The sequence below is a fragment of the Plectropomus leopardus genome, chromosome 11 (genome assembly GCF_026936395.1).
Source record: "Plectropomus leopardus strain MGB_pleo_1.0 chromosome 11, ASM2693639v1, whole genome shotgun sequence".
Lineage (NCBI taxonomy): Eukaryota > Metazoa > Chordata > Actinopteri > Perciformes > Serranidae > Plectropomus > Plectropomus leopardus.
Window position 1 is genome coordinate 7,170,659 of NC_142186.1, and position 23,507 is coordinate 7,194,165.

At 39.5% G+C, this 23,507-nt stretch overlaps 1 protein-coding gene and 1 long non-coding RNA gene across 3 annotated transcripts in view; both read right to left on the reverse strand.

The window, feature by feature from the left end:
- Positions 1-13,721, reverse strand: part of zfpm2a (zinc finger protein, FOG family member 2a) — a 154,960-nt gene extending 141,239 nt beyond the window's left edge. Inside the window, exon 1 of one of the 2 annotated variants that reach the window (XM_088083898.1) lies at positions 13,288-13,721. In XM_088083898.1, the coding sequence (XP_087940024.1) occupies positions 13,288-13,327 (40 nt within the window). In that variant the 5' untranslated portion in view covers positions 13,328-13,721. The remainder of the gene's footprint in view (positions 1-13,287) is intronic. The other variant, XM_042490344.2, reaches the window with a different exon arrangement.
- A 726-nt stretch (positions 13,722-14,447) lies between these two features.
- Positions 14,448-23,507, reverse strand: part of LOC148188196 (uncharacterized) — a 32,172-nt gene continuing 23,112 nt past the window's right edge. The window contains exon 3 of the long non-coding RNA XR_015778050.1: positions 14,448-15,459. This is a non-coding gene — a long non-coding RNA (uncharacterized LOC148188196). The remainder of the gene's footprint in view (positions 15,460-23,507) is intronic.

A 23,507-nucleotide genomic window follows, 5' to 3' on the forward strand; every position in this document is an offset into this window, starting at 1 on the left:
CCTCCCCGCTGCTGTGCCATCCATTCAGAGCTCCTAGCAAAGCGACCGTCATTAGCTACAGTGGGATGAAGTTAACTCCACGGCTGCCAGTGTGTAACCGAATGTGGTCTGGAACAGTAGCAAGGTGGTTTCTCCTTAAACAAAGTCGTCTTTTTTGAGTTTAAACCCGACAGCTGTCATCAGATTTTCCCCTATATGTGTTGTATATAAAGTGGGTTTGTGGGATTTTCACCCAAATACTGAAATAACCCTGTCGTTATACATTCTCTTTTCATTTTCTGTGTTTTATTTTCCCCTGACATCAAATCCCACACACACGCAGCACCCCCCCCCAACAACCCACCTCCCCGCTCCAGCCCCTGCACTGTATAGCTTTTCTTTTCTTGTCGGGAATTTGATAAAGCCCTTAGCGAGTGTGGTTAGAGCACTTGGGCTGAGGATCTGATGAGAAGTGTGGGGTCTGTCACACACAAACACACACTGTAAGTACATTCTAATTAGCTGATGTATGCAGGACCTCATCCACGTTGGAGGGGTATCAAAAAGCAATCAACGCCCCATCCCTGATGAGCTCAGAGAGACACAGAGATCCACATTGTCTATGGAAAGATGATGCGTGTGCTGGGCCCTCCGTTCAGCTTTCCAAACCACCATAATGCCATGCAATCACAAGACATTATGCACAGATCAGAACCCCAAAGCCACAGGATAGAGGAAAAAAAAAAGTAAAAGGGAATATTGAGTTCATAATTCAAAAGCCTGATTATGATGGTCGCTCTTGTGAAAAGCTGCTGTGGAGAGCCAGAAGTGGGAGAATTGGCCTGCGAGTGCCACAAAAATATGGTTATAAATGCAGAGGAGAAAACGTGTTTAAAAAGCTGTCATGATCAAGAGCAATACAGCTCAGATAGCAGAAATCAGCAGAGTTAAGATGACAACTCGTTGCCATGGAAAACTGAAAAAATTAAGTCGGCACTGACTGTATGAGGAGAATTTATGAAAGTGATTCTTCTCAGTGGAAGGGGAATCAAATAGAAATACAATATCAACCACAGCAGAAGTCCACGTTATCAGCATGAAATGGCAGAAAAAAAATATCCTAAACATACGATCTAGGATTTTGTCACCCATTCATAATCTAATTTGACCTGAGGCCATACAGCCGATTCGTTCCAGTAAAGACCATAGGTGTTTTAGCTGCAGGCTCCAAAGGAGAGAGGCATGTGTGTCACACAAAGACCATCGGTTAGCGACGTACCGAAAGGGACTCTGTATCACCATCTTATCTTCAAAGGACTGGGCAGGGGCTCAGGGGAGCTGTGCCACCGTCTCGCCTCCACACAGACACACACAGAGGGGGGATTTGGACCTGCAAGCAGGAACCAGAGATCTCTCGGCCGGCACCCAGGCCTGGACCCTCCTCCAACTCGCCTGCGGAGAACAGGCAGGGTTCCTGCACACGCGGCACGACATCAGTGAGCTGATCCCCCCCCACCCCGCTCCTCCCCTCCCCTCCACCACCATCCTCCTCCTCCCCTGCAAACCCCCTCCGCCGACTGCCTGCCCATTTGCTTCCTGGCCTCAGCTTGACGGAGGGGATGGGATCTGAACTCAACTTAGACACAGAGTTTCCACATTTCACAGATGGCTGGGAGAGGCTTTGCATGGAGGTGAGGAAACAGAGAGAGAGAAAAGGGGAGAGAAAGAGAGAGAGAGAGGGAGCCTCATCGCCGCCGCCGAAGCGGGGACGATTTCACACCGCGGCAGTGTGCGCTAAAGCAGGCCGCCGTTAATCCACTCACTGAGGGGAAGGCCTGGAGCTATTCCGCCGCCCGACCGCCATCTCCCTCCACAAAGCCATAAATGGTGCATTATACAACTGGGCTTCAGAGACACTGCTGATATGCTGATAGGTGGCGGACAAAGACCAAAGCAACCACAGGAGCAGAGCCACATGCAGGACTGAGGGGGCCTTAGTGCAGAAGCAGAACAGCACACATGTACTCAGGCATGATCTCTCAAACGCTGCACTTGCTGAGGTGTGGACTGTTAGAGTGCTATATCTGCGCTTTTGATCGGGGGTTAGTTCAACCTCCGGATTCGGCCTCGAGACAGAGATGGACATGCACTAACACTTCTTCTGCTCTCCAACAAAAATAGCTTCTTTTTTTTTCTCCCTCTCCTCTCTCTTTTTCTCCCAACTGTGAATTCATATCTGTAAAGTTACCAAAAGTCTTGAAGATGAGTCTTTGAACTTATGAAAGGCAATCATTTTGAATGAAAGGAGACAGGAAATATATAAACATGGGGGAATTTAAATAAATTGCCACAAAGAAAATCACGGAGAGGGCAGTGAATTATGTAACGATAAGACAGCCACCAGCCTAAGCCACAAAATGAGATGTTTTACATGAAACGAACAGCGGTCTAGATTAGAGAGCCATCCTGTTTAGACATGAAGCCAATTGGGTTGATATCACATGTAGAGCAAATTTGAAAGATAAGTGGGAACTATGAGAATTGTTATAATCCAACTGTAACAAAAAGCTGAAGTATATTGGCTTTTCCCCCCAGAAGCACTGCATGATAAACATCTCTGATGAAAGAAGTTCATTACTTGTGCGCCGTGTAATGTAACATGCAGTATTATGAGTCAACCTACAGCGAGGCAGTCTCTAAATGAAGCCTCAAGCATTTAATGGACATCATTAGGTGAAAACATATAAGAGATAATTATGGTAATTACAAATCCCTTTTATTCGCCCTGAGTCTTTGACAAGAAGGTTGTCATATCAGCCACTTCAAACAAACAAAGAGTTGTTGTCTCTTCCTCTAAATGATGTCCGGTTCCATTTGGATGGGGATTGTCTTCGGATTATCCTTTTTTTATTGTTTGGTTAGTGGCTCTGAATGGAGGCTACATTTCTTTCAGTGAAAAAACTTGATTAAAACAAGTGATTTACAATGGCAGACTTTGACTTGCATTTGCATAGGCACTTCATTACAAGTGAGACCTTGATCTTGAAAGCAGCCCCATACAAAGCTAATGGACATGTCTGTTCAAGATGGACCCTCAGTGCAACCTTCTATTTAATATCACAGGCATCACAACGGGCACCCAAGGCCTGTTTCATTAAATTTCAGCTCCATAACAATAGTGAAAGGAACAAAATGACAAACACTGGCAATATTACGGCTTGCTCTGACCCCAAAAAAGATCTTCCAAGAGTTTGTTTTGGTTAAAGCAGCTCTCACATTGCCACATGGGGTCAAACCTGGAGCACGCCTTGTCACTTCATCTTAGTGATACACGATCTAAGCAGCGAGCGCAGATGAAATGTTGTATGGAACATCTTTATGGAGAGACTGAGAGGCGATCGTGAAAGACTTGGGTGTTTATTTACAATATGCATCCAATCATCCTTTGTCACAGTTCCATGTTTTCCGAAACCACAGAGAGACACTCGCTGGAGATTCCATTTTTGGCCTCTTTGCTACACAAACTCATAATATGGTGCCGTCTTATCAGATCCTGCTTACAATAACAGATTCACTCCGAGTCAAAGCTGTTGTTTAACTTATTCAATCCCATGGGAAAATTCAGTTCAAACAAGTCAGGAGACATCTGCCAGTCCACAGCAGCTGATGATGTCAACGGGTCCCGAGCTCGTACCAGATTCCTCCAGCACTTTCAATCATTTCTTGCGAGATTACTGCAATAGGATATTACTGTACAAACTATGACCATGTGTCCTGCTGCCACAAAGCTTAGCAACATATTACAGTTTGTCAAAGCAAGCTATTGCCAGGGAGAGATAGATACAGAGAGGAGGAGAGAAGCCATTGACCTTTGTGTCCTTCATATTTGCCTAGCTTCCCCTCAACCCCAATCTGAAGAGTGAAATCATCTGATCCCAAACTAACTGTCAACTGGCTTGTGATGGTGGCAAAGCCAGCAGACATCAATCAATCAGATTTTCTCCTCGTCTATCAGAGGAGGCTTTTTTTCCCCTGTTTTGCCCGGGCTTATCATCTGACCCAGTTGTTATCCTGTTTCTGAAGCTTAAAAAACTTGATTATGGTCAAATGTATGTCTCGGAGATTCACAGGCACATTCCAGGCGGCACCAGAAGGGAAGAAAATATCATTTTTTTCCTCTACAAAAATGAATGCACAGTGTAATGATTGTAGTTTTTTTTCTTCTAAAATGAGGCTCTTAATTCCACACTCATGCTGGAAATAAGGAGTTTGAGCCACTTATCTTTGGTTTTCAGGAATGCATGATTGCGTGAACCTAAGATAAAGATCCAATCTGATATCATAAGACAAAAAGGCATTTTAGTTGGCAACAGCGCTTGCTCAATGTCAACAGTTTTTAGTAATTACTAGATAAGCATTCTCTGAAATACACAGAGAAAAGAAAATTGGCTGATTCTGAAATAATAGCGGCTGCATTTCTCTCCGGATGTTTACTCTGTCACTTTCACAAAGCCTGGCTTTGAAATAATAAGAAGCAGGAGACATGTACTTTGCAGCGCGTCACTCCTTTCGTCACTGTCCAATATCGCATGCACTCATGTCTAATCTGATTTGCATAATTTACAGTAAATATAATCGATCATCATCAAAAGCGTTCCGATTGGAGAGCGACTCCATTATGGCTATTTCTGTAGCGCAGCTCACTGCTAATCACATGCAGGCAGATATGGCCTCTGATCACATGATGTGTAAGCTGTGCTGTCAACAGCTTTACCCAGCTTTGCAATGGTGCAAATCAAAACACAGCCTCTTTAAAGTATTAACATATTTTGAAGTTTGTTTTATATTTTCAGCATATTTGACATAAATTGTTTATCTATTTACAAAGCTTTGTCATTAGTGATTTTCCACCGAGGCCTTAAGATGCTGCGTGTTTTGTGCCGTTCGTCTGGCAGAAAATGCTGATGTACAAATTGAACTGAAAAGCTTGTTACTTAATCCTCTGTTGCCACCTATCCCTTAACTATAGAGCCGGCTTCATTTCATCCCAATGCAAAGTTCTGCATCGTGCTGCCCTCCCCCTCCACCACAAATACATCCTCAGTAATTCCTGCCAAGCCAGAGATTTACACTGAACAGCTATTAGGGCGTCACTTTCTGGTGTGCCAGCTACTATCCTGCCCTGGAAATGGTGCTCCCCAAATTATCCCCTTTCATTATCACTTAGGAAAAAAAAACATGCATTTTCTAATAATTGAAGCAATTCATGTGAAGTCAAACTCAATGCTAGGCCAATAATTTTACTGTATATTGCTGACAACATATTGTGACAATGCCTGCTGCAAAACGTGACTCATATTTCCAAGGAGTCCCTTTCCTTTCACTCGTCCAAGATTCAGTCAAAGCCCTAATATCAATTCTGACATATTCCATGAAAATGTTTTGATTAACTGTGGCTAATTAAATTGAAATAAACAAAAAGAATCTTAATACACACATAAAAGTTGTTTACATCCCTGCAGTGGAAGACTGACAGACTTTATTTCTTGAATATGGCAGAGGCAAGTTCCTGTTGCAGGCGCAGAGCTGTTTCTCTTCTGGGCTATGGAGATGTCAAAGCATCACACAAATGTGATGAACCCAATATCCATATCCATGATACATCAGAACCTCGGCATGGCACAAAAATAACTGCAATACCTCAGGAGCAACCTCAGAAATCCCCTTAATTGAGCAATATCTTCATTCCTGATCCATGTGCATCACCAAGGTGAAAAGGGACTGTGCAAGTTAAATGAAAGAAGAATTCATGATGTGTGGCGGCCTCTCTTACTCACCCTGGCTATTTCCCCTCTTGGCAGGGGCCAAATAGAGAATGTTAAATGAGGCAATTGTGTCCCGGAGGCAAAAAGAGGAAGAAAAAAAAAAAAAAGCACGCAGTACCCCTGCTCTCTGCTCCAACCCTGAGGAGCATTCTACAGCAAGATGAGGTACATCCAAGCACCCGGGCCTGCTGCCACCCAAATAGCTCTGACCAGACCGAACTTCCCATGAGAAGAGGCACTCTTATACACATACATACTCATGCTCATTAGTCAAAGTCCTAATCAAGCTGCTGTTATGTAGTGAAATGTAAAAAAAAAAAAAATGTGCAGGTTGAAAAAGAACATGCAATGCAAAAATATTGACAAAAAAATAAGCATTGCTGAATTTAAACTAAATCTCAATATGGCCAGACAAAAAAAAAAAGAATGGCTTTTTGTCATGTGCAGTCCTGGAAAGTAACTTTTTAAAGTAACATTTTCTCAAGTACTATACTTAAGCATAATTTTGAGGTAACTGTACTTTTGTTGGGTGTAAAATGAATGCTCCTTTACATTTTAGTTTACTAGATTTAAGAGGGAAATATTTTACAGTAGGGATGTTTCCAAAGACTAATTTCTCAAATGTTTAAACAAAAGTTTAAACTCAGTCTAGCAGACTTAATTGAAGTAAAAAATAAAATAAAATAAAAACACTCAGAAAACAGTCTAAATTAAGGACAATGTAATCTCTGAGGGTATATATAGTCCTAAAAATATTGTGTATATTATAAGAGCAATTTGAAAAGTTTCCATCAAAACGTTTGCTGTGTTGTGTTTGTTGTTTCTACCAACCACTTGCTATTAGTAATGCTTTAAGGTGCTATTCTCTGGGATTTTGTGTCATGATACTCCTTTGAGTCATAGTGCTTAGAAATTTCTAAAAAGAATCCAATCAAATCAAATTTTCCATTAACCAAGTCATGTTTTAAATGTTGCTAAAATGTAAGGCACTTTGCACCATGCATTATGAACATTGCAAATTATCCTACAGATCATGACAACTCACTGAATAAAAGTAAACAAATTAAATTTTGTATAAAAAAATTACAAAAAACAACATACTTTTTAGGGAAAAAAATCTTAGGAAATGTGCCTGATTATTTCAACCACATAAAATAATAATACATATGTTTTCTGTTGCCAGCAGGAGAGGGTAACAGCGTTTACTGGACTAGTCGCAATAATTGCACACATTCCTACTCAACATTCTACTCTACAGATTTAGTTACTAATTACTTTCCATAATTTTCTTCTACAAACAAAACATGTGATCATCTTCAGGAAAACTGAAGTGAAAACACCACCATGACCATAAACAACATTAAAATGCTTAAAGATGAATCCATGATCAAAACTGTTGGCAGTTAATTCTCTGTTGATAGACTTATCATTTCAGATCAACACAACTTTGCTTCCTCCCAATATCCCGAGCCCCATAATAAACAGTGAGTGCCAGGATGTACTGTAGGCTGAGGCCTGTGGAAATACCAGGATGTAGAGTGCGATCTGTTAACATTCTGTGTCGGTGGCTGCAGGAAACTGATCTCCCCTGCAGTCCCACACTGTCAGCTATACAGACATACTCCACGGTGACACCTCTGATAATCAAAGCTTTGTCTGGGTCTTAAAAGGACGTACTTGAACAACAGCGAGACCAGAGGCCCTCTTTGCTGTAATGGCCTTTGGACATCAATATTTAAATCTTACATCTCTGTTGTGATTAGAATGCTGCCTTTCTGTTTTTTTTTCCCTCTCACCCCTCTCTCTCCTGAAACAACAAGGTGGGGGTGAAAAAAGGCTTAAATCAATGATCTTTGAGTCTAAACTAGATTCCTAAGCAGTTTGCCACTCTCAGCAGCAAGATAAGATAAACTCTCTTTGACCTAAGAGATGAAGTTGCCATGACGATCAGGGAGTCCACTTTCTCTATTGATATTTTGCTGATGTAACAACAAATGGAACTAGATCCTGCACCTGATAATGGTGATTAATTAATACCAATATTGATCTCTACAAGCAAGAGACAAGGCTATTAACTTAAAGCAGGCTGAAAGTCAATTGTTACCTGGGGGCTCAATGGGCATCATTGATATCAAATCTAAATAAACAGAGAGGAATACGTTGAGGGACTGGAGCACAAAATCTAAAAGAAAATACACAACAGTAAAAGCATTTTGTTTTTGCACATATTTCTAACATTTTGCTCACATTGATGGCAGCTACAGTGCCTGAATTAAAACACAATGGTGACAGCTTGGACCGGCGGTTATTGGAATAATAGCAGTGGAATTCAGGAAAGAGGAAGATAAAGAGGAAACCGCATGAGGAAGTGACCTCCACCTTTGCAGCAACCCTGCCCACATTTCACACTGCTGTCCAGGCACTGCAGGCTACAGCGACAGAGAGGGCAGGATTAGGCACCGTCAGTCCTTCGCCTGCCAACCCCAGCTCATCCAACACATCACACAGCACTGTTTTCAACAAAGGAAACAGCAGCTGCTATACATTCCTCTCCCTATAGCTGCAGAGCCCGTGACATAAGCAGTAATAGCAGCGTTGTAAATACTTTCTCAATGCGAGAAACATTGTACTTTAGACACAATAGAGGGAAAAAAAAACATTACAAGAAGATGACATTCATCTGCATTGTTGTTTTGTGTCAAAAGTGAGGAGGCAATTGGGGATCCTTCAGCTAAGACGAGGCAATAGCACAAGCTGTTATTGGCAGGGAACAGATGTTTGAGGGAAAGTTGGCATTCAACAACCATTCTTCTTCTGACAGAAATCAACAAGAGAAACACAAGAGACATGTCGTGATTGTCACCCAATGAAAGAGAAACCCTTAAATATACAGGGAGGCTGGCATGCAAACATTTTTTGATTTCACACCCCCAAAACATCTGACTGCCGGAGTTGCCAGCATTTGTGGGCCAAGGGTTAAACACAGCATATACGACTTCCACAGCATCACATCAGCACGCTTTCCTTATATAAGAAAGCTAAGTTGTTGTAAAAAGAAAAAAAATGGACGAGAAGCCTGTTCCCGGAAAGAGACAGAAGAAAAAAACAAAACATCAAGCTAACAGCTCCGATCCCTCTGCTATAAAACACATAACCACATGCTCGACGCACATACTGTACATGCGCCGATGTATACACAAGCAAACACACACACAAATTCAGATACTGGATGTTGGCAGTCAATTCAGTAAACACTCCCCTTATCCCTTACTACTGTAATCTGCCTCTGATAAATGCCCCTCAAAGATAGAAATGTCACCTGATATGGTAAACAGTATGCTGACGTTACATAAAGTGGCCTTATGCTAAGGAGTTGGAGAGATTAACTGTAGAGCGGAGATGGAAAAAAATGGTCCCGACGATAAAAAACAGACTTTTAGCTTGAGAAGAGGAGCATGTTTGGCTGTTGTTCAGATGCAAACTGACAAGCCGAGAAAAGCAAGAGCTAATTATAATAATCCAAAGGTTGCATGTACATTAGATTCAGTTTAAGGGCTCTTGGTGATCAGTATAAACAATTACAAATAAACATCCCCAAAAAGTTGGCATCATATTCCTTAAAAAGCCCTGAACATGAATTTGGGGAATAATGCATCTAAAAAAATGGGATAGGGAAAGCAATATTTACTAAAGCATCACCAGTTAAAACACAAAGTATTATGGGTAAAAATAAAAACAAAATAACAAAAAAGCATTAGAGGGCTGCTTTTTTTACAGTAATTTACTGTAAACTGCAGTGGAGCAGCTTTACAGATGTTAGATCACTATCACACGAGCAGATTAAGCATTTGGACAGTATGACATAGTGGTAAGCTCTGGGGACCTGTGCACTTGCCGCTCGGGTGCTATACAAACTTACAGTAAAAGAGCAGTATAATCACTACAGTATGGTGCCCGATTCTGGTTGGACAATGTCGAGTAAAAAGGAAGCAACATGAATTCTCAGACGGTCCATGCGGTGAAGACAACAGTAAAGGGAGGAACACTAAGTCAGTTTAATAAGCACATTTGACATTAGATGTCCGCCCATGGCCTCAGAGGGCCGCTTCAATATGTTCCCATAAACACTGGCGGAGGCACGCTCCCCTACATCATCCAGATTCCCCTTTACGCCGCGAAACTTTGGGGGGCAATTTTACAGAAAAATTACTCTGAGGGGCCTGGTTTCAATTCAGCCTGTTCATATCTTTCCTTCCTATTAAGCATCAAAATGTTCTCCTCTCAGTACGAATAGAGGTATGGACACCACCAGCAGCCGGGGAGAGAGGCGAGGCGGGGGGAGGGGGGAGGAAAGGAGCGAGGGAGGGAGAAGAGAGGATAGAGGGAGCTTGGTGGAATTCACACATCATATTACAGCAGCTAATCGCAATCCGCAGAGCATCAGCGATATTTTCATCATTCCTGTCAAATTCTACTGACCCGCCTTGGAACGGCTAACAATCTGGGCAATTTATTGGCATATTGGCACGGGGTGATAAGGCTAAAAACAACAGCAGCTAGCAGCTGGCCCTGCGAGATGAGCTGATAACATTGATATGTGCTCCCACACAAAACACCTCCACCGCTATCTCCTTTTTCTATCAAACTCTTATTACAATAAAAGTGTATGGGTTTTTTTCATTTTCTTGGAAAAGCAACAAGGGGAGGGGGATACAGAAAGGGGGCTCACAAATATATATTTATATATATGTGTATAAAAAAAATCAGATGTAACGTTTCACAGAAAAAAAACAAGGGGGGAAAATACATAATTTATCACTGTATTATCGGGATATCCAGGCAGCCTAATCAAGGAGCACTGAGTGACTATTTTTTGCCTTATCATCCAAAGTGGTGGAAACGGAGAAGGAATTATCAGCCAGCTGCAGATTGCTGGGCTGGAATTTTAATGGTAATAATCGGGTTTCTGATGGTATATCTTCTCTGCTTATCTTTCCCATTATCTGGCCTTATCTCCCCAGTCATCGGAGCAAATTAATGGTGCTCTTTCAGCATCGCCTTTTTATCACCGCTCAGAGAGCACCCAAGGGGAAAGAATAAGCAAAATATTAAAATACTGCATAAATCACAATTTTAGATAACGGTCCAATGTATGCAGGAGGAGGGGGTGGGGGTGGGGGGCTGCGCCCAACAACCTTTTTGTCCTTTAGAATGACTGTCTGTGCTGACTTTCTGTGCACTGCCTCCTCTGCCTTTTTTTCCCAGAGTTCCCGGGGTAGGAGAGAGGATCTAGGGCTCCTCGTGACCTTTCTGTTTCTAACTAGAGCTTGATTACACAGCAGCACACTGGCTCGGCATTAACAAGATCTTACACATGACATACTAATTCACACAAGGCCAGGTCACAAAGACGTAACGCAAACATTAAGACTTCCTTCGCTCGGCGTCAAAATTTGGATGCAACGATGAGATTGGTCCAGAGATGAGTGGGCCTATCACGTCACACGTTGTCGTGTTTCTTTGTTGATTGTAAGTGGTTGCAGTGTTTGTGGTGGATGCCAGTAAAAACACGGATACAAAATCAAAGATAGTTAAAACAAAAGGATGTTGCTGCAAAATATTTTTTGGGATGCAGAGTTTATGTCACCTAAACTGTACCAAAGTGTTTGAAAAATTTTGTGCAAAAATATTTATTCAAAAAGGCATTTTTAAAAATATCCCTTTCCCCATCTTTTTAAAAATAAGTGTTAAACTGTTTAATTTAAATTACTTAATCATTTAAAATGTTGAATATGTTTTATAAAAAAAATAAATGAACAGTACAATATTAAAAAATACTAATAAATACAAATTCTCTTTACATAAAGAAGCCAAAAAAATCCAAACAAGACTACCACAAAAACTTTTTAAAAATATGTACGACCCATATTCAAGAGGTGAAACAATAATAATTACGTGTAAAACAAAACGTGACAATATACAAAACTCTCTTGTCGCAGAAACTGTCTCACACTAATTTAATAAAAAAGCTCTTGTATACCAACATGAACATGTCCTCATGAATTCATGCATAAGAGCTCACACACACATGCAAACACACACACCCACACATGGACACAAACGCACACACACACACACACACACACACACACAATCAAATGGTTTGCTTTAGTTCTGAAATCGCCATAATATATTGAAACAGAAAAAAGAGATCAGTGGAAGAACTTTAATGTTTGATATTTTGACCCCAAAGTGACCACAGTCTGTTTTTAGTCTGTTACAGCAGCTAACAGCCCACAGTGGACAAAGTGAGCACACACACTGTACACACACACACACACACACACACACTAACATCAGTTGGATTTCAGATGTGAAAGTGTATGTATGTCCATGTGCTTGTGTATGTGTGGGTGTGTGTGATTACAAATCCCCACATATTCAGGAATGATTTATAGGCTCTTAAAAATCAATAAATTGAAGAAAAGTGGCTTAAAACCTTTTATAAAAATTATATCTATTATTACTAAAATTCAACAGTGTGACTATGACCCACTTTTGAAATAATGTAGACCATGAGGTCATACTGTATTAATAATTTTGAGCATTTAAAACAAATAATATCCCTTCTATTTTAATTTAAATTTTCACCTAAATTTAAAAATAAAATATGTGTAAACTGATGCTGAGAGAGGTCAACACATTCCCCAGAGCAACTGTACACTCCAGTTAAAATTAAAATCAAAACATAACTTGCTACACTTTTGCTCCTTTACTTCCATAACAAGTATAAACACTGCTAATCAATATTTACACCATGTATGGGCCATAATGTAAAGTTTCAAAAAAGTGTGTGTGCACGTATTTATGCACACACACTTGCAAGTGAGTGTGTAAGTGTAAAACGGGGGAAAAACGAAGAGTGTGTGAAGGAGTGTGTGTGACACGTGTGTGTCTATGTGCTCCAAATAAAAACATTTAACAGCAATATAATTCCTAGACAAATCGGCCTTTTTAAAGCAATCTCACACTACACGTTCAGGATCTATTAGAGGCCTGTAACGCCGAATTACCGGCGATTAATTGGCATAAAAAGCTTTTAGTGTGCACACCAAAGTGATGCACCGTCTGATACACAATTTTGGACGAAAACTGGAATAGTCACATCAAACAAGCAACAAAATAACTTCGTTTCGCTACAACTTGGCAGCGGTGGTGAAACTTTTCAGCCAGCAGCACCGTGGGATTTGGACTGTAAATCATCTCTTCAAAAACACAACATAGGCTGAGTGCGGAGGGAGACTGGAGCGTATGGACCGTGACAGGCAACACATGAGTGACGATAGTTGAGCGCTGCTGATTCAGCTTCAGTGTGGTCACTATTATTACAATATTCTGCAAACTCTAATAAGCTCGGAGACGCGCTGTAGCGGCGAGACAACATTAAAAAGAAAGGGGAGAGGAAAAAAACCAAAAAACTTACGTTTGATCTGCCTGGGGTTGCTCTGCTTCCTTCGGGACATGCCTGCTGTGCGGCTGGTCAGTGAATCCAGGTGTAGTACTGACAGATCGATAGGTTCTGGTTCATCCAAGCAGCCGGTTTGGGTTTTTGTCTGATGGAAATTGAGAAAGAAAAAGAAAGAAGGGGGGCACCGGTACTTTTTACGCACAAGTCTATCGTTCCGTCTGTCTTTCCTTTATCTTTCTCGTTTCTCTGGCTCTGGCTCTGGCTTTCTCTCTCTCTCTCTCACTCACACACACACACACACATACGCCAATACACACCCTCCCTCTCTCTCCCTCTCTCTCTCTCACTCTTTCTCAGCACCGTTCTCCGTGATGAGGGCTGCGCTTCGCCGCGATCCGCACCACGGACTGACTGGGGAGGTGAAAGCGTTTCGCGCTTTTGTTTGAAGATAAGGTTTGTTCCTCCCCGGGTACCGTAGCCGCAGCTTGGTGAACTTCACTTGATCCACAATTAGTTTAACTTCCAATTATTAATTAGCGTCGCCCTTAATTAGCACCCGCGTTTTGGGGTAAATAGAAACGGAGATGGAGGCGAACTGAGCTCCAGCCCGGCATCATCAGGACGCATCACAAGCACTATGTAAACAAAAAATAATAATTTGCCACCCTGTTATCTTAGGTAAAGATTTTCTGGCACCTTTATATCTTAAATGATACATTTGAAATCAGTTTGTTGATATAAAATGATCTTAAACATTAATTTACCAGCTAACTTTTATATCAATTATGCAAAAAAGAAAAAGAGGTTAAGGGGAGAACTGTCCACTATTGCACCAGGGTTTAATAATTTGATACAGCATCCTATCACCTGCAAATCTGAACCTATATTGGTTAAACACACCAGGATTAGCTCAGTTGCAGCTTTGCCACAATCCTCCATAATGCACTCTGAGTTGATCTGGATTGTGATGCCATGACCTCAAATGACTTGACCTCCTGACCTCTTGAAAACTGGAACAAGTAACCGGCAGTTTAGATTTTTTTTTCAAACACAAATCTACAATTTAAAAATATTAGACAGTTTATTAAAGCCCTAAAATGTGTCCAACCTTTTACTGTAAAATATACTGAAATAACCGCAGTGGATTTCCAGCGAGAGACTCTTAAAGCGTTGTTTATTTATCAATATTTGATAAACTGTCAATCAGAGTATTTTTCTTGCCTACAATTAGTCTGTCTATGGACAGGAAAAATATTCAGAATATTTAAAGAGAGCGAGCGACACAGAGAGAGGAAACGAGAGCCTTCAAATCATTCAGATTTTGACTGCCATGTTCTGAATAGTTGCCCAAACTGGAAATCACTCTCTTCAATTAGCCAGTTGGACTGCCAAGGAAGACAAGCAAGTGGCCTGTGAAATTATCTTGTAACCCAATTCCACAACTTTGGAATGGAGTCTGAAACTACAGAATAATTTATGTGGCAGACGGGTCAGCGGTGGTTCACCTTGAGGAGAGCATCTGTCTTGCGAGCCTCCTTGGTTTGTCTCTTCCTGCATGTTTTCCCTCCTTGTCCTCTGTTGGCTTAAGTTTGTCTTTTTTTCCCTTTCTTTTTTACACACAGATTTGGTCATGATCCAAACACAGTGATGTCATGGGATAGTGGTAGTCATAGGCAGTGAATCATTTCAGTATCTCAGCTTTGTCACACTGTACACACTCCAAGAGTTTCTGCTAAAAAAATGAGAACATGATGATAACCTTTAAAGCAAATAAAAAATTTAAATAGTTAAAGAACTCGGGATAAACATGAGAAATTAAAAAAATTTAAATTGAAGATTTTTTTCTGTCATACAAATTTAACACACGATTAAAAACTCCAAAAACCATATGTAATATCAAATTGCAACTTATTAAAAATGTTAAAATAAAGCCATCCCACACTCTCCCTAAAATTACCACGCTAAACATCCATAAATAGCGTTAACTGGCCATATTAGGAACCCAGCACCAAAATCAATAATGATTTGTGGTAAGAGCAACAACATAGTGAGAGGAGAGTCAAATTGCCAGCTGAAGATTAATTTAACGCCACTCCTAAATCCTCTGAGACTGGAGCGTGGTTCTTCTCTGCTGTTCCCGAGCCCCAGTGGCTTGTTTGAAGCCGTCTTTGATTGACAGGTACAAATCTGCGAGAGGAAGAGAAAGCTTTTTTTTCCTCTGCTCAGACCAGATGGTTGTGATAATTAACATGATACTGTTTCCATCGCAAGGGAAATCACTGACACAAGGTTGGTCATATTAATAGGTTAAGGTATACTGTATGCTGTGGAGATGCTGCGCAGTGCACCCACATAATCTGATTATAGGGCTAAAGGTTGATTTAACGTGCTAAATCATTTGATTAGAACTGCCAAGTCACATTTGGGGAGTGCCATTCAGTGTTGGGGCAGTGGAGGTGGGCTGTCTGGTGGCTTCATCATGCTGTTCTTAAAGAAAAGACGCTCCAGAACAAAAGGTGTTTCTACATCTCACTGGTATGCCCAAACTGTCTTCTGACTGAGGACACGTCAACATGTCTGTGTCTCATTCAGAGCCTAAAAAAATATTTTTGCGAGAGTGACATGTCGATACTAAATAATAGATAAAGTTTTGGCAACTGATGTGATTATTTATTGACAGCTCTGTCACAAGCTATGTCAGATTTCTTTTTCATGTTTGAGAAGAAGGTGGTGCAGACGTATGACAAGTTTTCTTCAGTTTTACCATCATTTTTTTCAGTTTATTTAACAAGAGGAATTCATATTTTGTGTGCAAACATGTTGCTGTAACCTAATCTTGGTGGCATTGTGCCATCCTTGCATAAACTCAGAATATATTCTAGTTGTAATATTAAATTGTAGAAAGGGACTGTGCAAAAATTATTTGGATGAGAAGAAAGCACTTAGACATTATGATTCAGTTTTTAATGCAAGACTCTTCAGAGCATTATTAATATTGTCTTTGGACCCTGTGTCCAATCTCAAATTAAGAAACTATTGACTTTAATTTAATAATTAGAATTGAGATGTTATTCTCATGTGTAAACCATAATGGAATAATATTTTTTGAAATTACCAAAGTTATGGCATACATTAAAAAGAGAAGTCCCGTTTACTGAATATTCCAGTCACTGTTTTTTGTTTTGTTTTTTTTTTTTTCTTAAAAATCAAGAGCTGTCACAATCATTTTCTTTGACACGTAAAATTTAACTATATTAGTTGTGCTTACTTTTCAGATGCCCTCTTTGGAGACTTACCATTCAGATACTAATAAATACAAAGATCCACATATATTCTGTTCTTTAAAACTGGCTTATTGATCCTAAACAAACCTCTAACACAGAGATAAAATTATTGTCCTCATATAGCAAAATTAAACTTTATGACCTATGACACACATAGAGAAAATCCACCTTTAATAAATAAAATTGTGACCCTTTCTCCTGTTTTTAAGAGGAAAAAAAATCTAACATGGGAAAAAAAAGTCAAAAGGTCCGCCCCTGCTGCCCCACAAAAATGTTAAGATTGCCTTTCAGCAAGAAGAAAAAATAAACAACCCTCCCCATTTCTTACCACCACTCCTCCTAATAACTTTCCCACTGTCCCTAAATGATTGCATCTTGACAAGGTTACAGTTATTAAGCAGTTAAATCTTAAACGATCTACATATGCAGTAACTTCAGCAGGTGTTCCCAGCTGTTAAATACTAAATGGTGTTATCCCAGCACTGTATTAATTTCATGACGCTCCTGAATTGAATTATTGCCACAAGAACAGCTGCAGTCTTCCTCTTCCACTGTTTAAGTGAGCTGCTGTGCTGACCGAGTACAGGGAGTCTGGCATGACAAATTACTAGGTTGATTTTTTTTTTAAGGGATCACACATGTCCAGTGGCGCTGCGAGTGACAGCCATCGCTTGGACAGGGACTCCATCCTTAAAGAGCAGCCTCAGCAGCTCAACTTGGACATCAGTGTTATGAGTTTGCCTGCTGTGGTGTCACCCTCTGGCTGTTGGGGATTGGTTTGTCTCCAGAGGATGTAGTGAGAGAGAGAGAGAGTGTGTGTGTGTGTGTGTGTGTGTGCGTGTGTGGAGTAAAATGATGTGGGGTGCAGTGTGGCTGTGGCACATATATAACTGTTTAGGTCCTCAATGTATAAACTGTAGGAGAGAGAGAGGGAAAAAGAGAAACACACAAACTGAAAATATTCCATGCCAAAGCAGAGCTGTTTTCATATTGATTTTGCATATATCCCATAATTCTTTGTAATTTTCTATTCAAGTGTGTGTCCTTGAATGCCCTGGATGTAACAATGCATGCATCTACAATTAAAAAATCCTGCTTTACTCACAGCAAGGAAAGCACCCCTACAAATGACATAACACTACATATGATTCACTTTTAATAGCTGAAATGTCGAGTTGCTGTTGTCTGTCCTGGGTAAGATGCTGGTGCTGGTTGTGGCTGAATGCTCCAGCTCTCCAGCACCCCCACCCATCCATCCAGCCAGCAGCTCCAGCAGCAGTGAGCAAACAGATGTCTGAGAGAGTGCCCACTCCGCTGGCCGGGCTGCCAAAACCACCCGCGGCCCTGGAGGCCTCAGCGCCAGCTCTTTCCAGGGAGGCTTCACTCTCGGCACCACCATCCAGTACCCCTTTCCCTCCCCACCTCCATCCCATCCGTCCCGTTTACCACGGAGATACATAACATGCAGCGCGCTTTGAAACAAAGCACAACAAGCAAAAATATCACATCAACAAAAAAAGTCGGAATGTTCAAAAAAAGAAATGCCACATCCCCAAAGCATCTTAAGATTACACCCAAAGCGTTAAAGTCTATAGTCAAGTGATGAAAATACTAAAAGAGGGCGGGGATGAACAAACTATGCTCCTCCCATTGGGAGTGTGTAAAGCTGTAAATAAAGGCTCTTTGTAGAGGAGGAGGCGGTGGAGGAGAGAACCACGGGGCAGTATATTCTTACTGCTAATCTCAGTGTCTTTTTATGTGGTCAAAAAGCTGAGATTGTGACACCTCCAGGGGATAAGCAGCGAGGCTTTTATGGATTGAAATCATAAACAGTCGTACTCGTTTCAAAGGAGTTCATTTCTTAAAATAATAATGTTGCATTATTAAGTGAGTCGACCAATTGGTCTGACAGTGGAAGGTGAGGGAATGCAGCCTGTAGATTGATTTAATCAATCAGCGAGTGTAAGCTGGAACCTTTAACATTACCCAAAAATGACCTTTAAATATTTAATTCTGATATCCATGGAGAAATAAGAATAGTTTCTACTATCAATTTGTAATTTCAATAATAACTTCAGAATTTTGTGCTGAATTAAAAGTCAGAAAAAGGGAACTGGAGACACTTGTTTTCTGTTTTCACTATATGTTTTACCCTTTAAGGACCAAGGTTAGAGTGTGGACTGGATTTGATCTGAAGTAATGTTTGAAAAACTAAATGTCACTTCTCAGATGACAGCTGCATAATAAAGAATACTTTACCACTCCTAATTTTTTCCTATCATATGGAAATCTGTGTAAATAACATTATTTCTGCTTATAAGGATTTTTTTTATTTTTAATTTGCTTAGCAGACATGAGCTTGCAAAACACCACAAATTCATTCAGGCCAGATCAAGAGTGCATTTACATTTTCAAACAATATTAGAGTCTAAAAAGAAGGAGAACTAGTTTGAACAACTTTCACAATTAGATTTTCACACCTTCGCTGTTTACAACACAATTCACAGTGAATTCACAGTATGACACCACAATATTAAGTTAATACTAATTCCACTTTACATTCTTTCACAGGCTTTAGAGATGAAATTAGCAAACTTAAAGACATAAATATTGAATAACTTAAGCTTGATCTTCTTTTGCGGACTTTTTTGGTTTGTCAGGGCATTTCATGGGAAATATTTTCTTAAATCATAAGTTTTTATAGTAAAAAAAGTTATTAAATAGATCAGGCAATCTGTTACGCTCTTTAATATTTTTTCATTGGCCAGAAGAAGAATACTATTTCTTGAATGTGAAACTAAAACTTTTTTAGCTTCTATAAGCTGTTATTTTGACTGAAAGCTGAACTCAAACTACAATAAATATAAGTAGTATTCATTTTTGTGGAGTTTGATATTTGTAATTTATCCATTGAATAGTATTAATATATTTATGAAATCTATATTTTTTAAGGTAAAAGCAGCATTTGTAATCTTAGACTGATTCTGACTATAAACCCACTTACATCAGTTAAAAAGTGTGCTACATTATAAAAGGCACAATGGCTGAGTTTGTCCATGTTTTATGATCAGATCCTATGACCGTCACTGTTTGCAACAAAATTCACCAACAACAAACGTACTGTATGATACTGGGGAAATTGGAATTCTTACTAATTATGGCATCTTACTGTCTGTCCCAGGCTTATGAAACAAATTTAGCAAACTTAAACACATAAATGTTAAACACTTTCCAAGTCTGATCATCTTTAGCTAACCATTTTTATGTTTGTCAAGGCATTTAATGGAAAGTTAACACCATTAAATCACAATAAAATCACAGCTCACACAAGCTGTTTTGCTTCTGAATAATTCTTCACTGGCCAAAGGAAGAATTCTATTTCTCAAATGTGAAACTTAAGATCTAGCATCTAGATATGGTGGTGTTTTGACTTTGAATGCTGAATATAAACCATACTGAATAAAGATGCAGAGATACAGAGTTTATGATAGGCCTATCTTTAATTTATCCACCGAATAGTGTTTCTATATCTATGCAATCTTGCTTTAGTAATTGCACAATTCAGAGAAAATTGTCAGTTGTTTGTCTTAGTGCGACTGTAAACCCACTAACATCAGTTCAAATGTGCATTTTTTTATAAGTGACACTAGCTGATGGTGTCCACGTATGTTACTGTATTTATGCAAGAGAAAACTAGATAAAAGTCCAGAATTAAAGACATCAGTTTGAATAACTTTCACAATAATTACTTCAAACCCTCACTGTTTACAATAAAATCAACTGTCAATAAAAATGTATAGTATGATAAATGAAAACGGAACAAGAGTTTATACTAATTATGATATCTTACCGTCTTTCCATCTCACTGTATTTCCCAGGCTATATTTTTATATGGTATAGGTTATATGTTAACACATAAATGTTAAAGGTTTTGATTATCTTTAGATGACAGTTTTAGTATATCAAGGCATTTCATAGAAAATTAACTTTCTTAAATTACAAGTTTTTACTGCAAAAAAAAGAAAGAAATCACACCTCTTGCACAATCCGCTTTGCTCTTGAATATTGCTTCACACAAGAATAACAACACTATTTCTCAAAGATCTTTAGCTTCTAGATAAGCTGGCATTTAAATTTTGAACACTCATTTCAAACTACAATAAATGAGTTTATGACGTCTTTGAATATTATGAATTATTTCATTAGTACTCGCAAAATTAAAGGAAAAAGAGCTGTCGCAATCTTAGTTTAATTCAAGCTGTAAAGCCACTACCATCAGATGAAATGTGCACTACATTACATGTGACACTATAGCTGATTGTGTCCATGTTTCAATATGTCACCGTTTGTATGCAAGTCGGAGGTTTGAATGCCAAGCATCCAAATAACATATTTGCTGCTGTGTACATGAGCACCTCATGTGTTTTGACATCCTGTGATTTAATAATATTCATTTTTATGAGGTCAAGTAAATTACATTTGATATGTGGAGCTGATTTTTTCCCTCCTTTTCCTATATGTGCCTGAGTAACTGAGGACCCACATCTAAACGCAGCATTATAATACAGTCTGTTGATGTATTTTATAAGTGTGTCTGCTGGTTTATTACATATGCAGAGGCATCAGTGCACAGCAAAATGGAAAAATGCATCAATATATTCAGAGAAAGGCAGGCCGTAGACAGCTCAGAAAATAAATCTACATCTGCCAGGCTCCATGCAAACAGCAGAGCCATCCTTAATGGTGAAACCATCGATGAAAACAGATAAAAATATTAAATATTCAGACATTCCTTTCACCCAGTATCAAAAGCGTCCAGATGTGAGGAGCTGAAGTTGTTATCAGGAAACCAACGACAGGCATTGAAAGAAATTCCTCTGAATTTTCAACCATATAAAAGTATTTTATGGCATGCAAATAAATGGTAATTTCTGACTATGGAGAAAAAAACATGCCAATAAACCCTATCATTTGGGACTAAAACTCCACAAACAGGAGATACTTTCAATTTGCTTTGCCTGTCTCCCCGCGTTAGATGCTTGCGATTGCCGCGAAATTAATCCATTTAACAATCTGTGGCTTAAATTTGAGGATTTCCAGTTTTTTTAGAATATCAATAAGTTCCAATTGAAGAGAGGATTCTTTTGCAATTCAGGCATGTGCAGGCGATAACGGCAGAGTTGGCATGAAGAGAGGCAAAGATGGATTAATTATGCAGAGAACATGGAAATTCTGCTTATCATCGCTTAGCAAAGGAGCCCAGCTCACATAATCAGAAAACGAGGATGAAAAAAAATAACAATGCAGTGGCACCTTCCAGCCCATCATCTTACAAGTTAGATTTTTCCTGTAATTAAAAAGTAACATACAATTATATTCATATCTCATATGCAGACTATGAGTGGGTGTATATTAAATAATTGCATTGGGATATAAGGGTTGATTTAAAAAAAAGGAAAAAAGAAGTTTAAAAAAAAAAAAATCTTGTCTCACAGGGGAATAGCTCCCCTGGGTTGGATTGAACTACTTAGAAACTGAAAACTTAAATTATCTTTGGAAAGCAAAACAAAGACAAAGGCTAAAGACAGAGGCTAGTGTATATTTATTTCCTTGTTGTTTTTGTTGTTTTGGGGGTTTTTTCCGACTCGTGCACTTAGTGTATTTTGCAAACAAGAGTAATAATGTCTAAAGGCAGTTGTGGTAAATCCCCTCTGAGGATGTATGATATGGAAAGATATATGCTGCATTTTGTTTCTCATTTCATGTCGTCTCAAGATTTCAGCATCACAGTTGTGCATTCCTGGATGTCGAGGAGCTGCTTTCAGCCTGCCAGTTCTCTGAGCAGCAGCTAATATGGCTGGGCTTATGCTTGCATTTCTCTTATTCCTTTAAGAGGAGCAGATTAAACTGTTAATGTTGTATAGTTGGGTACAAACAGACAAGAGGTTTAAGACCTCTTTTTCTGAGACACCTACAATAAAAACAATCTGCAGTGAGGCCAAAGGTTAATGTTAAAGCAGCTGTCAGATGGAATATGGAATCACAGTTATCTTTGTCCTCAAATGCAAGGGTGAAGGTTTTGTTTCAACATTGGGGAGGGCACATATTAAAAACACACGGTTTAGGGTCTTATGCCAAAAAAAAAAAAAAAAATGAGCGTCACATACGTAATTTCCTGCATTTTGGTGAAGTTTTCTACATGAAATTGTGTCTTTTCTGCATCAACTTATGGTATTTATGTCTTAAATTTTGTCAAAATAACAGTCCTCTGCTATTTTCCTGTTAGTATTTTTTTTCTTTTTTTTGGGGGGGGGGCACATTCTTACAGGCTGTTCTAATGCACTGTTTGTACCTTTTTAAGTAATACAACAAATTTTGCGTATATCCCATGTCATCATGACGCAGTAATAAGCGTATAATCCACATATTTTGGAAGGCTGCAATCATGTGACCAACATGCTGAAGAGAATGGTTTGTACGATATCCCACGAAAATGCATGAACTACAGTTTGTATGATATCCTACGTATTAGCGTCCATGAATTACCTTATGTCCTTAACTTACAGTAACAGAGGAAAAGATTTTAGCAATAAATCAATAAATATGGTTAGGTTTAGGAAAAGAAACATGGCTGGGTGTCTTTAGGCAAGAAAGTTACTGTGGTTAGGTTAAGGAAAAAACATTTTGAGGATGTACCTTAAAATGACTCAAAGTTTAGTCTTTACAACTTTACACTATTCCGAACACGTGACTTCAAGGGGAAGTCCAGATTTCTGTGACCTTCCACCACCCCAACTTGCCTCCTTACAAGACCGCTTGGGACTGCTTCCTTCTTTCCACCTGTCAGTGCATTGGTCAAGTGATCGTGGGACATATATACGAATTTGGGTGCATTTGTGAGAACAGCCTGCGGGGAAGAGGGAAGCGGTCCTAAGCAGTCAAGTTGGGAGG